At 40.6% G+C, this 15,809-nt stretch overlaps 1 protein-coding gene across 1 annotated transcript in view; it reads left to right on the forward strand.

The window, feature by feature from the left end:
• The first annotated feature begins 3,398 nt into the window (after positions 1–3,398).
• rxfp2a (relaxin family peptide receptor 2a) overlaps positions 3,399–15,809 on the forward strand; it is a 70,497-nt gene continuing 58,086 nt past the window's right edge. Inside the window, exons 1-2 of the mRNA XM_034607659.1 lie at positions 3,399–3,435; positions 4,939–5,035. Coding sequence (XP_034463550.1) covers positions 5,011–5,035 — 25 coding nt within the window. The 5' untranslated portion in view covers positions 3,399–3,435; positions 4,939–5,010. The remainder of the gene's footprint in view (positions 3,436–4,938; positions 5,036–15,809) is intronic.

The following is a 15,809-nucleotide window of genomic DNA, read 5'->3' on the forward strand; positions in this document are numbered from 1 at the left end:
ACATCCATTTTAAAAATGTGTCATGAAGATCAGCTCCACATGGACGAACTTAATGTTTTCAAGAATATGGAGAACTTACTGGTGACAACTGGTTTTTTGTTTTGCTTTTTGGTTCAGCATCAGTGAGTGTCTGCATCTGTAAGTCAATACTGCAGCCACCCTGTTTGTTGCTGGTTTTGTGAGTCTGAGCATCACTTTACCCCCAAACTGAACGCATACTGCTCTTCGTCAATATTTAAACGTAAACACACACCCCCCTCCCCCCACCCATTATGCAGCAACACGTGTGTATGAGGCTTTAGATATTTACTTTATTGAAGAGCGATTATTTCAATGTATTTTTTATGTTTGACCAGCATCTTTTTGCTTGCTAACCAGATCTTTGCATTTTTCCTTTTTTTTATTTCTGTTGGTTTTGTATCTGTGAAACAAAAAGTTTACCAAGTTGATAACAACCGAGTGAGTGTTTCTCTGAAGGAGGATTTTTCAATAGAACTTATTAGAATTTTATATTTTTGTGAGGCTGTCTGTCTGTCTGTGTGTGTGTGTGTGTGTGTGTGTGTGTGTGTGTGTGTGTGTGTGTGTGTGTGTGTGGACGGGTGTGAGAGTAATTATGACCACAGCTGGCGAGCCTGTATGAAAATGCCATTTGACACCTTTTTTTGAGAATATATAAATGTCTGTGTGCGCTTACTGAAAACCACATTTCCTAGAATTAAATGGGCAGAAAATAAAACATTAATCTACTTGGATAACAAACTTTTATTTGTGTGTTTTTATTTGTTTTATGTCACAGAAACGCGCCAACAGGAACAGGGCACCTTTTTCTTTTCTCTGCCTCCGCCTGCGTGTTTTTCATTTCTCCACACGTGTCATCCTCGTTGAGTATCCTGTGTCATTGTGACTTCAGTTACTATAGCAACAGGGATATTAACTGTGACGATGACGATGTCTCTATCAAAGCTCCATGTGTTGACATATTGTGATACATAAACTGTATATTCAGCATCCACGTAGCCTCATAGCAGATGGTGTTAATCGCTTGAATTGCTTCTGGTGTCAGTCGGTATAATTGGCTTTCATGTGATTTGTTCCTTCTGTGTGAGCACGACAGAGATAAACGCAATTAATACCTGCATCACCTCAGGATTGATAGAATAATAAGTCTCCTCTACTTTGCTCTTCACGAGTCTCAGAAGTCCCATTATAAATTGTTTTAATCTGCACGGTCACAGGCCTTTCATTACATCGCTCCTTCCATGTGTAGATGCGACGTTACTAACCTCCCACACTCTCATTCACACACACACGGGAGTCATCGGTGCAGTGAGGTTTCATAAACCTCCGAGACTCTTCCAGCTCTGCCCTTCACACAGAAAAGCTGTTGCTTGTGCTGCTGAATCAGCTTCAATTCTGCAGCGGCATCCATCCAGTCTCTAACTCTCCATCAATGAGCAGTAAACCGGTTCATTGAACACACACGCGTTCTTGTAAGTGTTTTTCAAGCATCTCATAAATCCAACACAGTTAAGTCATTGTGACGCTGAGTTGGTCGACCATTGCTGTCACGTAGATTTTTTTGCTGTGTAACATATTTCTGATCGCGTTTTTATCACTTATCCACAACTTTTTTTATAGCCAGAGAATGGCTGCAACTAATCAAAGCAAACCCAGGAGCGGAGCCAGATCTGTTGTTGGACGGTGGTGAGGAAATCTCAGTGAATCATAAATAACATTTCGTCAAAACACCATGGAAGCACAGGACTGGAATCTGCGATCACAAATTGATACAGGAAATTTCCCTCTGACCAATATTTTAATCAGTGAGAAGTTATTTAGAGAGCTAATACTCAGTTTTCTAATAAATTTGCTGAATGTTTTTGCTGAGCTTTTACACTTAACTGCCATTCGGCCAAAATATGCATTTTTAAACATAGGAATGTAAAGTGCATATTTTACAAAACATATACTAGTTCCTGTCGCTCACAGATCACAGCACCAACATATGAATATGAATGTTTAATAAACCCGTCACAGTTTCCATCAGGGAGAGAAGCAAATCAGTTGGTAAAGTCTATAATAAAGCTGTCATATTAAATCCAGCCCGGCAGCACAACATCCAGGATGTTTGTATTAATATGAACGGCCGACACCACAACAACAGGCAGTGAACGTGGCTGAAAGGCACTTAAAGAAATCCGAGATGCTTTTTGAGACATATCTAAACCAATACCATCGATGTCTGTGATCCTTTTAGTCCCCGTCAAACAAAAGGTTTTATATTTGTGTGCTAGAAAATACAGCGAATGTACTAAAATTCAATCAACAAATATAAAAAAAATTAAATGACAAAATGTTGGTCCAGGTACTTTGGAGCTGTGGCTCAGGAGATCGAGCGGGTCGTCCACTAACCAGATGGTTGGTGGTTCCATCCCAGTCTCCTGCATTTTCAGTGCTTAATCGTCCTTGGGCAAGACACTGAACCCGAAATTACCCATAACGTGTGTGATGCAGAAAGGCCTGCACATAAATGCACCGTGTGGAGTTAAATACAGACGATTCACTATGTGACTGTAAATGAAAGGTTTATTTTTACTGATTTGTTTAATCGACTTTTTTGCCTTGCACCGCTACATCCAGCATCCACCACTAATCTTTAGTTTACTTCCAGGGGCCAGATTAGCGGTGTGTTTACTCAGACTACAGATGTAAATGAGCCTTATTGAAATTCTGATTTGTAGCGAGTATGACAGGCAAAACATCAGCGTGTCAACCCGTGGTTTTCTGTAATTATGGGTGCTGCTTTGTAGGACTTAGAAAATGCAAATTCCTGTCATCTTATTATGTAGGCTTTGAGTATTTTAAGGTCGCACCGTCAGTTGTGTGAATGCACGAGCTTTCACACAGAAGATGTCCTACAAACACCTCGTTGACAATGTCCCACTGTGGAAACGGGTCATCGCTCCTCGACTCGGGTCGCTGCTGGATATAGGCCACGTTGACTCCGTTTCCTGTGGTCGAACGTCCAGCGTCTCGACATCAGAGGACGTGACCCCTTTATCTGACAGCAACTTCTTCTAAAAGTAAAGTAACTTCCCAGACCTGCAGATTCAGAGGCTCGGCTGCTCTGTGCACCAGACATGTCAAGCAGTGATGGATGCAGCCATTGTTCATTGAATGCAAACGTAACAACACAACAGCAAGAGCCACACAACAGAAACACAACCACAACGGAAGTGAGACAATTAAACAAGTAGAGCAATTGACTGAGGTCGAGCTACTAAAATGTGAGGCGTGTCTATTTCATGTATTACGGTACAGGTGACTGCAACGACCAATATGAAAAAACGCACCTGTACCGTAACACCTTAAATAAACGAGCATCACATTTCAGCTAGCTTGACTGTTCTCACAACGATGGATCTGTTGACAACAGTAAGTAACTTCACTTCCGTTTGTGGGTGTGTGTCCATTGTGTGGCTTTGTGGTTGTGTTGTGACTTTTGAGGTTGTGTTGTGTCTTTTGTAGTTGTGTTGTGGCTTCTGTGGTTGTGTTGTGACTTTTGAGGTTGTGTTGTGGCTTCTGTGGTTGTGTTGTGACTTTTGAGGTTGTGTTGTGTCTTTTGTGGATGTGTTGTAGCTTTTGAGGTTGTGTTGTGGCTTTTGTAGTTGCGTTGTGGCTTTTACATTTGTGTTGTGGCTTTTGAGGTCGTGCTGTGTCTTTTTAGGTTGTTTTGTGGCTTTTGTGGTTGTGTTGTGGCTCTTGTGGTTGTGTTGTAGCTCTTGTGGTTGTGTTGTAGCTTTTGAGGTTGTGTTGTGGCTTTTGAGGTCGTGCTGTGTGTTTTTTTTTCTTTTGTTTAGTTGCTTGGTCGTGTTGAGGCTTTTGCATTCGTGCTGTGGTAACACTAAGTTTGTGTAGTCCCTAGAGTGTATAGTTCCTTGAAGCTAATTAAGAGCAGGAAAGAGAAGAGAACATTATGCTTCACTATGATAGAGCAACAAGACCATTGGGGAAACCGCTGATGTGCTATTACTAAAATAATGTCATATGAATCTCTTAGCTACGTTACACGAATGAAAATTTCCCATGATTAAGTTATTCGATTTTCAGGAGCCGACCCTCATGGAGTCATTCAGACAAAACAACACACACACACACACACAACACGTTAACGTTAACGGCGTCCAAAGATCAATATCCTAAATATATAACGTCCCAAGGGACACCCGGGAAATAGGCAAGATAAAAATAAATAAATGGCAAACAGCAAACCCTATTATCTTCATGGTAGATTTTGTCCTTGCCAGGCGTCCCACATCCTCGCCAGAGATGCTCCGAGGTAAAAATGGACAAACAAACCCTGACAAGGCCCATTCAAAGCACAGCGGCTGATGAATGATAATAATAATTCAACAGTTCCTTGCACGTATACAGCAGGGTCCAAAAACCACTGAGGCCATTTTCCTATTGGTCTGACTGGCCCATTCAGAAAAAGGGTTCCTCAGACTGCTAGTCTCTTATCCTCGTATCCACTGTTTTGTTCCAAGCCTCAATCATGATCTCACGTGAATGCATTTGTTTTGTCGTGGAGCTCGCTGCATATTGTTTTATGGTGAAACCAGCCGCTCGTTCAGTCGGTGTAAGAGGGCTGTGCTCCAAGCTTTGTAAATCGACCGGCCTCTGGAGCAGAGAGGGATTTATCTGTATATCTTCGATTACTTCCGCAGCTCAGCCTCTTAACTTCTGACTCTTAGTAAACTGCTGAATATATAATGGCCGTGTTTTGTCTCCTCGCCATACTCATTAAATCTCAGTAGAATAATGAAGCAAAGGTCCCCAATCCTGTCATGTCACACATTCGTATCCCGTGGGGATATAAACCAAAGAGGATGTGTCACAGTTTGAAGAGGAAGCTCTCATCCTTCATTAGTCTTCAAGGACTGTGTCACTTATCTGGCCTCGTCTGGTGATGGGAGGAAGGAGGGTTTTATCAATCCATTCGAATGATTCATGCGGACGCCGGCTCCAGAGAGAGGTGAGACACATTTGTATCACTTCTGAAAATGTGTTTTTACACCAATGAAGGATTTTGTTCTGTGCCGGAGGAATAATTCATCACTCTTGAAGTACACGCAGATCCAGTGAGCCGCTCACTGCCCATCTCACTCTTACCACCACGCGGCACTGATTTATTCATTCCTTCGGTAATTTATAGATAAACAAGCCGGTTGTATTCGCGGCACCATCCGAGGAAGGTGGCATTTAAAAACCATTTTTGGCTCGTGGTTTCCTTTCTCATCTCGAGACCTTGTGTTATGTTTAAAGTTTCATCTCTCTGTGCTCTCCGATGGAAATGCATTTGTTCCTCTCTTTCAGGAAGTGGTAGCTGGAGGGATGAATGCATTTGCCCAGTTAGAGTACTTCCTGGTGCCAGTCCTGCCAGTAAACTCGTAGTGAACCAGCACTTTATACTTTATATTTTATAATGTAGAGTTTTTGAAATTGGTAAAAATCACTGTTTTGGTCCAATGTGTGTCAGCTGACTCAAAACTGGTTTAACTGGTTTCTTTACTATACGGATGACTCACTTTAGACGAACAGTGTAGAAATTGTTTCCCTTTCATATACATATTGTCCCAATTTTAGGTCAGAAATTGATATGAAGCATAAAGTCATAATATTTAATATTTGGTTTTCACAGTTGATAACTGGCTGAAGTCCACGGCCATAAAAAAATCCATGTTTTCTTTGTTTGTTTGGATCGATGTCGTCCAGCATTATCCTGAAACATAGACTTTAATTAAAGATGGACAACGTGGCAGCTCCTCGAAACTGAAAGCCAAATCATTGTCAATGGATGTGCTATCGGCCAAACCAAAAAGTTTGGCTTTAATTAGTTATTTGATGCTGTAAAAAGCGGATGAAACTTCATGATTGACAGCTGAGACTGACTCACAGTCTGTCGAGAGCATGGACCTTGATACCGCGGCTCCAAACCGTGATCACTACTGTGCCGACTCTGGCTCCAAACAACATCAAAAGCACCAGGTAGTGGCGTCTCTGTCGGGAATATTTTACCTTCATTTTTGTGAAACAGTAGGAGGTCGATATGCTTTGTTCATCTTCATAAACAGTCTGTGGATTGGAACCAGCACGACCTGCATTCAGCAGTTGACAGCCCATTCCACCAGTCCTTTTGTGTACACACTGTATATCCACACTCTTTCACATCAGCTGCTCCAGCTGCACAGATGCTGCTTCTCTTGTTCTGTTGATATGAGCAGTGACATGAGAGGAAGGAGGTGAAGCACATTCCTGTGTTCTCTAAGTAAACACGGCACTATTCAGTCAATGCTGGTGTCAAGTATTTCAGTCTTTTCTGATCCCCCTGCTTTCTTAGCTGGCCTGCATGAAATGAGGCGCTCCGACTGGCCTTCTTGACACATCCTCTTTTTGTGGACAGAAAGCTGAGACCAAAGAGGACTCCTTTCGGATACTGAGATAAAAGCAGCCTCGAGCATTTTCATGTCATACAGACGGAACGGCTCCATCCAAACCATAAACAGAGACAGACATGAAGGTTATCCACGCTGGTGTGTAGACAGGAAGAGACGTGCAGACATGGACAAACTCCCATGTCTTTCTGTTTGGGCAGATTATAGCAATTATTAGATAAGCGGAGGATGGAGAAATGCACTAATCTGTTATGACAGCTTTACTGTGTTAATTGATTGTACATGGGAGTGTTCTGTTCTACAACTGTTCTTTCTCCCTATATCAGAAAATATTTTCCTTATCGGTTCTAGTGCTTTAATAAAAACTATTCTTCAAAGTTTTTAGAAAATATTCCTTTAAGGAAAAAAGCCTGGGACACAACTGAAAGGTAAATCCATGCTTTACTTTACCAAGTGTTCTTTTCTTAACTTGCCTCTTTGAGTCTGTGTCCTCAGCACAATGGCTGCTGACACTTGAGGCTTATTTTTTATGCCTTGGTGACAGTCGTGGCAGGAGTAATTGTATTGCCCCATTCTTGTGATATCTCAGTATCTTGAGGGGAATTTCCTAGAAAAGAGTAGATAGTCAAAGGTTAAGGTCACTGTCACGTCGCAATATATAAAAATCACCTGGAGGGAATTTAATTTCATCTGGCAAAGGATGAACTGTTAGAAATTGGTTGTCCAAAGGCATGGGCGGATCCAGGGGCAGGGCCAAGGGGGGCTCTGGCCCTGGCTCAAATCTGACTGGCCCATTATTTGCCCCTGTCCTGTCAGTAGTCTGTAATTTTTTTTAATTTATTTCAATAAAGTAACTAACAATTCTAACAATAAACATGACAATTTGTTTAGAATTTTTATTTTCTAACCTTATTTGAGGAACAAAATGTGCTTGAACTGGGAAAAGCTTTCAAAATATTTTAAAAAATGTTGCTCAAAGCTGCTCGATTGATTGAACTGTGCACCTTAATGAATCATGGATTTTTTTGTATTGATGTTGGACATATAATTGCCCTCTGTGTGTAAATTATGGCCCCTGACTTAGATAAATCCTAAATCCTCCACTGGTCAATCGTTTTCAACCATGACAAAATTAATACATTTTGTTAAATTCTTCTTGAGTCTTCACTACATATGTTATTACAAGAGTCTGGGCAGACGTGGTTGTGAACTGGAGCTTTTCTGGGAGTCATTTCTGGTAACTCCAGTAGTTGTTTGTAACACATTCAGTGAGTCTTAATCTGCTTAGGAAATGTCAGGCTGTCTGCTCGCTGCTAATTTATGCTCTCAGTCTGCTGAGCAGCATTTGCATTACTAATCGTGCTCGTCGTAGCCGAGCTTATTTGTCGTTCTGGCTGTTTAGCTTGTGAATTAAGATGCTTTCATGACTGTAATTTGAATTTGAATTAAGATCGCTCATGTTTGAGTATAATTTGAGATATTTCAGTGTAATAGGCTGAACGTGTTTTTTTGGCATATTTCATCACATTGTTTGATGGGGTAAGAAGTCAGACATTAAGAGAAGCATTGAAATGTCACTTTCCTGCACTCACAGCTTGTTCACATGATTAATTGTCAGTATTACTAACGTCATGTAATCCTAACAACATCATTCATCTCAAAGAACTTTCTAGAGTGAGGTTAAGACCTCATCACTTCATATGAAACTGTGGAAAACTACGGTTCCTAAACAGGTCAGGAGTAATGAAAAGGTTTGATGCAGAAAAGACAGAAATTGAATCTGCTCACTTTGCATGTTTAGGCTTGTTGATGCTTCACAAGCTGTTGGAATCTTTCGTACAAATTGAGCAGATAAAATTTCTGGCATTCTCCCCTGTCTATGTCACGCCTTCACATCAGAGAAATATTTCCACCGACTCACCACAAAAACAGCAGCTCGCTCTGCCACTCTTTATATTTAATTTGCACTATGGTTTTTGCTGAAGATACAAACGTCTTATATGTGTATCCATGATGGTTACATGTAATGTGTAAGGTCAGGAGGAGATTGTCTCTTTCAACATGTGGATTTATTGTTTTGTGGGCAAAATCAGGTCGATTTATTCACAGTGTGCAGAACATTAAAAACAAGTGCTTTATATTCATAGCGAAGGACAAAAAAAACACAAGTGTGGATAAAAAGAAAGATAAACAATATAAGAGAGAAAAGCAGTAAAAGACACAGCAGATAAGTTATAATAATCATATATGGACTGTGTATTGAGATGGACGTCTCCATCTTGTTCTTCTGATGTACTTTGGATTCCAGACTAGTGCAGTTGGGATTGTGGTGTTGACTGCAATATTAAGGTCCTGCCAATACATGTGCTCGACCGATCATGAGTAAGTCTCAGCTGTCAATCATGATTTTTCCTTATTTTCATAACATGAAATAACAATTAAAACCAAAGTTAGGACACAAGGACAAAAATCAGTATGGCAGGAACTACCTAAAAAGACAGAAACCGTCTTTGAGGAAAATGTATTTAATGGGCACCTTAACCTTTTATTTTGGTCCATGTGCGAACCGACTCCCAAACATCAACTTTCATATGAGAACATCTTGGTCCGGAGCTATTGGCATTAATCTGCTGCTGTGACAGCCTCCCCTCTTCAGTGACTGCTTTCCAAGAGTTATTGGAACCTGGCATTCAGCCACAAGAGCATTTGGAAGGTCAGGCACTGGAATTGGACAATAAGGTCTGGTTCCACATCATCCCAACAGTGTTGTGTGACATTGAGGTTGACGCTATGTGCGTCATCATTAAGATTTACCTTAATTTGAAATATAGGGCCAATGCATAAAGTACACAAATTTATTGTGTATTGATTCCACTAATATAACAGACCATGTCCACTCCAGTCTGCTGTAAAAGTGGGCATGGCTGGGATTTATGAAGCCTGACTCAAGACTGCGCTGCAACTCTGTGCCATAAAAAGCTTGATGACTGGATAGGTGGCAAGATGTTCCGCAGCCACATATACTTCAACCTGTAAATTTATGATCGATCAATTCTTCTACTGCAAAAGCTACATCTGATAAAGAATATCCCTGAATTATTCCCTGTAAACTCGATCTTGCGAAGTTAAAGAAAGTGATAAAATAACCGGGTCCGGCCCAAAATGTCTTTCCTCACGTGCTATCCTTTCACCAAGCCTCGTAGAAATCTGTTCAGTATTTTTGTGTAATCCTGCTGCTAAACAAACAAACCAAGCATCAAACAAACAAACAAACAGACAGGATTTGGTGGGGGTAACAAATCAAGCCTCACTTTTCATCTTTTCCAGGCGAGCCTCAGTCTCTTTCTGCTTCTTACATAATTGAAAACCTTTTACTATTCATGTTTTTAATCTCTCCATTTCTGTGAGTCACTGGGATTTCTTTTCCAAAACACATGTGGACATTTTAAAGACTCGTTGTCCTCTGACACTGTAACCAATCTCGCCAACAAAAGAGGAACAAATACAACCTGCCCTGAGCTACTCAGACTATCATGTGACCCCTAATTCAGTTAAAAATGGCACATTATGCTCCGATTATTCATTCAGAGGAAGTATTCATATGCAGCCAATTATGCACACTTGTTAGCTTTTTTGTTAGTCTCTTTTTTCTAGGTTACTGTGCAGAATTGTATTATGTTTAACAAGCTGCATGAGGGGAAGCAAACCACTAACATCTTTAGAGGCCTTTTGTTTTGGGAACTTTCCGTTGTAGCTCTAAAAGGTTTTTTGGACTTGTGTACTGTATGTGTGTTTACATCTCTTCATGGGAAGTTTGTTCTATTGCCTTTGAAAGGATAGAATTCAAGCTTTTTATTTTATTGCATTCATTAGGAGACTGATAAAGACTGAGTTGACGGAGGATGCATCTACAGAACAATTCCAAATTGTGAATACGTATTTAGTACTACGACTACTATGAAAAGACAGCAGTGGTAGACAGACAGACGTGCTGTATTTAACAAAGCAGGGAGCATTTAGCTAACTGTGATATTTTCCTTCTCAGAACAGCACAGTAATCTAACACACTTCTCTAAAGATGCTTATGTAAAGTTGATTTTCACAGGGTAAAACTTATCAGAGGAATTTCTTTCAAACTATATTAACTTCCCTTTTGTACGATAAAGCTTTTCTTTGCTTTCTATTCATCTGTGGCTTTGGGACGGTGGGTTTCACAAATTCTGCTCTGCATCAAGCTAGGTTTGCCTGAAAGAGAGGCAGTACCCCTTTTGAATATGAATCATGAGGTATTGACTGACCTACTTGTCAGAATTTTCCCCTTTTGCAAATTCAAAAAAATTCCATAATTTAGGTCCGGTTTGCATAGTGATCATAGACCAAAAAATATTGTCAAATACATTCGGAGGGGGAACATAGTTGTTGCATGGTTATCCATCACCATTTTGTCCAATGAGTTAAGTTCATACTTCTACTTCTGCCAGTTTGTCTTGAAGAACAGTTGCAGAGTGGGTTCTTGATATGCCACAATATATAAAAAAACACTTATAGTTCTTCCCTCTATCCCATGATGAAACATGGGATAGAGGGAGTATAATCATCATCATCAATACCATCTGACATCAGAGGCCTCTCCAAAGAGCAGCCGTTCCAGCCATCTCATTAGAGAGATCACTGAGACGTATCTGTTCAATAATTTAGCAGGAATCACAAAGGATGTCAGCTAAATATTAAGTATTTTATATGTTGGAGAAGGGTCCCCACCCCTACTGTGAACCACATGGGGGAGGGAATGGAGCAGAGGGAGTGAATTGATGGAGGAGAAGCTTCGCTAAAAATATATTGCTAATGCCTATCTCATCACCCACCATGAGATTAAGCTCTGAACCCGTTTACTGAATTATAGCCTCACTTTTCACGTTTTGAGGACCAACTGATTATCCATCCCCTGAAAGTCCTCTGGTCGATGACAAGCTCTTTCCTGTCTGTTAAAGACTGATGGATGAACCTAATCAAACCCTTTAAATGTATTAAATTATGAATAACAAATCTTTGTCAAAAACAAGCAAATTATTTCACTCACAGCAGGAGGACCAGACGATATGGTGGTCAGAAATGTCACAATAAAATGTTCATATAAGTGGATATTGATTATTATAATTTATTTATATTTAATTTCAAAGCTACTGACTTTTATCCTGAGTCAAACGTAGTAATGCATTTTTGGTTTTGGGCAATGCATAAGGATTATATCAAAGTGTAATAAACCTTTGCTAGATTGCAATTAAAGAAGTCATTCTAGTTATCTAGTTATTCTTTTATTGCGTGGCCCCACGTAGCAGGAACTAAATCATGACGATGATGCTCTGAGCCATAAAATACAACACATATTTGTCGGGTCCATGTTGTTTCCACATTCTGACCTAAAAAGCACACGTATACACTGAAGTTGGAGTAATTACTTTCTAACTCAGGGGGGAAATGCACCACCTGAGGAGCACATGAGTGCAGTAGAACTAAAAAAACCTATCAAACATGGGCTTTTTACTGTGACGAAGATTTTTCGGGTTTTCACCTCATATTTCACTGCTTTGCGACCTTTATTGCACCTCTCCTGTCTCATTCTCCTGCTCACTGGGGGGCTGTGAGTCTGCGGCTCTAGTCAAAACAACAAGAGGAAAATATAATTTATTCAACTTCTACTTTTCAGAGAATGTAGCTTGTTGAAAATTGCACCGTGCATGCAAAAACGAGACGAGAAAACCTCATTCAAAATGGAACCAGCCATCAGAAATCAACCATAGTCAAGTTCCATCTGAGGTTACTCTACTGAATTATTGAAAAAAAAAAGTTCAAAACTGATACGGTAAAACTAGAGATGTCTTTTTTTGTATAACATGCATTGTTGTGTTATGCATGTAGGACTAAAATGAGGAGAGATCTGCGTAGGGTTAGAGCTGTGTGGGAACAGCTGTCTGAAACTTTATGGGCTTGTTGAAAAGGGCAGAGAAAAGTCTTGCTACAAGATGCTATATCGAGCATGACCTGTTCCAGTCAGTGCACCACACAACACAGCATTCACATGCTTCTGGTTTTGCCATCCTCCTATGAAAAAAATAGCGAAAGCATCATCCCACTTCAAATTGTCTTTCACACCTGAATGTCCGAACCAAGGTTCACGTCTTTGTTACATTACAGTTACAGTTACACATTTTTAAATTTAGGAAACACACTGAAGAGTTTTGTATGACATCTGACATCCTGTCGTCATCACCGCCACCGACCACCGTCAAGGGCAAAGTCTGCAAGAAATCCTGTGAGCCTGAAAAGTCTGGAGGTCCAAACCAAACAAGGCAGGTTAGAAAGGGCCCTGAGTTTAATGATCTAGCAGCTTAAAATGGAAAACAAGGCCAGTAAAAGATAAAGATCCAAACAGGACTAGTATTAAAATGTTGAGATACATGGTATATGTGTGTGAGCAGATGGAGAAGGCAGATTTTGCTCTGGCCGTTACTCTTCTCTTTTAGCTCACATAGTACCTCCTGTTCCTCGGAGCAGAGCTTCACCATGTGCCGCACTGGGGCTGTGTGTTGTTCTTTGTCAAAAAGCTGGCCCGGCTCCGCTCTCGTGCATCCCCACAACGGAGGCTCATTATCCCAGTATCGGTGCAGCATGTCCCACATGTCTTACTCGAAATCTTCCCTCCCTCCCACTCATCCTCTGGTCGTTTGCTGCTGCTGCTGCTGCCTCTGCACTACAGACAGAGCACATTTCACAGATGACTGGATGATTTAAAAAAAAAATAAAGAAAAAAAGAATAAAAGGTTTTTCGTGTTCCTGGATCACAGAGAAATGGATTTCTCAGTAATGCTCACACAGGATAAACAAATACTGTTAAAGAGCGAGACGGAGACGTTTGAGTCATCAGGTGATGGAAGCAGAAAGTCACAAATTGGATCCAGGCAAGATCGCCTCATGTGAACTCAGGTCAAGAACTGTGTTATTCTGCGGGACACTGACGTAATGTGCGCCATGTCACAGCGTCTTGCAAAAAGTACTTAATAGACGTGATGCAGGACAAAGATCTCTACGATCAAACTAATCTAAATAAGTTATTCTGAGTCAGGTTGATCTGGTTATGAATTGTAACCAGTATATTTGTGTTATATCTACATATTCTTAAATGATCTTGACATTATTAGACTCCACTTTTGTCACCAGTGAGGCTACATCCATGCTACTCTATTTTTGTCTGAAAATGATCAAAGGAGTCCACACTACTCTGAAGTTTCAGAGCTTGTACAGAGTTTGGAAATGCTGCTGATCCCTTTTTAGTTTGAAAACTGCAGGATTGTATTTTTTGTCTGGACGGGCCGAAACATTTGGAATGATGATGATGTAGACACTCAGAACCCGCTTGCTGATTGTGTCTTTTTGGTCCCTATGACACACTATGTGTTTTCAGGTGCTTGTAGGCTCCATCCATTCTACAATGTTTTCATTTTCAATCTAAAATTCTCATGTGTAAAGAGATCATTTTAGTTTGAAAAGAGTGTTTTTAAATGAAAACACTGTATTATGGATGGAGTCTATAAGTGAACATGGGTTGCCAGGTCTGAGTGTTTTTGCCAAAATGTTGTGTAAATTACAGCATTATCAACAAGAACACATTTAATTCAAGAGAGTGAACTTTCTTCAGTCGGGCTCTTTATGTGTGCGTGTGTATTTTAGTGGGAAGTGGGTGGGAAGAAGTGTGGGAATCTGAAAATAGTATCTCACACTGTATGTGTCTCAGAGCAGCTCCGTGTGTCTTTTTATCTTATTTTATTTGCTGCTGATTCATTGAGTAGATCCCATTAGAAACCCCCTGCTGGCTCGATGCTACACACAGCGTTGGAGACGCAACACAATTTGGCTGTGCATGGCAGAGAGAGGGCCCACGGCAGTTTAGTGAATACCAATGAGCAGTAACTCGAAGCCAGGACGATTTTATATTACTATGGTTCGTTGCTTTCGTGAATTATTCTGATGGCATAAGTTTTTGGCTGTAGAAAAGTGAAATATTCTCTGTGAAAATTGCTGCAATCTGTTAATTTCATCCCATTCGTGTGTGTGTGTGTGTGTGTGTGTGTGTGTGTGTGTGTGTGTGTGTGTGTGTGTGTGTGTGTGTGTGTGTGTGTGTGTGTGTGTGTGTGTGTGTGTGTGTGTGTGTGTGTGTGTGTGTGTGTGTGTGTGTGTGCGTGCGCTGCTGAGTGTTTTTTTGTTTTTGTTTGTTCGACCTTTGGGGGAAACCAAATTTTAACATTTTCAGCTCATGCACATTGTGACTTTCATGTGACTTTCATTTAATCTTTGGTGCTGTGCCCGACCATTCTCACTACTGCAACCTTTTTATATACAGTCCACCACTAGAGAAGTGATAAAGACTACGACTAGGGATGAAGAAGTTTCTATTTTAAGTTTGAGGAGAAAATAGATGATTGAAAAGGGACCCTGAAAGTGTTGGATGGTGATGGGGAATTTCACATTTCGGTTTCTTTTATGTAGTTGGTGGCATGTTTTTACTGTTTTTGTGCATGATGGACCAATTAAACTACCCAGTTTTGACAACAAGTTGGGATATTTGCAGCTAGAAAGCAGAATCTGAAATAATCCTCTTTAAAATCTTCTGAGAGCCTAGAGTGGAAGAAGCAACAGTACAGTCATACGTATCTGCGGAGATGTGGTTCATGGTGATAGGATGAACGCACCTCTACTAAAGAGACATTCTGGTATTTAGTGTCATTAATTTAAAATGTGTTATTACTTTAAAAGGTTCACACACTTTCCTCATACTGTCCATTGCTGCAGCTCCTCTTTTCAGCCTCTGTCGGAAACTCTTGGTTTGTAGCTCCTGTCTCTTTAAGAAAGCCCATACTGCTCTGATTGGCCAGCTGGCCCATTCTGATTTGATTGGTCAACAGCTTCCAGCACAAGTAGTAAATGTCGGCCTCTGTTCTTGCTTTACGTGGCTTTGTTAAGGGGCGTGTCAGACGAGCTGCTAGGCGTGTATTATCTAAATGTTTGTGATGTCATGTGACATCACGATGCCCCAGAATTGGCCACACTACTGATGAGGTGTTTCCGGGGCAGCGCTGTCTGTGGGCAAACAAGCTTCTGGAGACTTTTAACAACTTTGAACTTTGCAGATCTTTCACATACAAAACCATAACAAAAGCACAATATGTCTCATTTCATGCCGCTTTGATGTGTCTGAAACAATCTGACAGAAAATGAAATGCCTGATGGACTGTTGCTAATCACTTGCATTAATTGCTGCCATGGCAACAACCTGTGAAACAACACTGACATATTATC

This window comes from Hippoglossus hippoglossus, chromosome 14 (assembly GCF_009819705.1).
Source record: "Hippoglossus hippoglossus isolate fHipHip1 chromosome 14, fHipHip1.pri, whole genome shotgun sequence".
Classification (NCBI taxonomy): domain Eukaryota; kingdom Metazoa; phylum Chordata; class Actinopteri; order Pleuronectiformes; family Pleuronectidae; genus Hippoglossus; species Hippoglossus hippoglossus.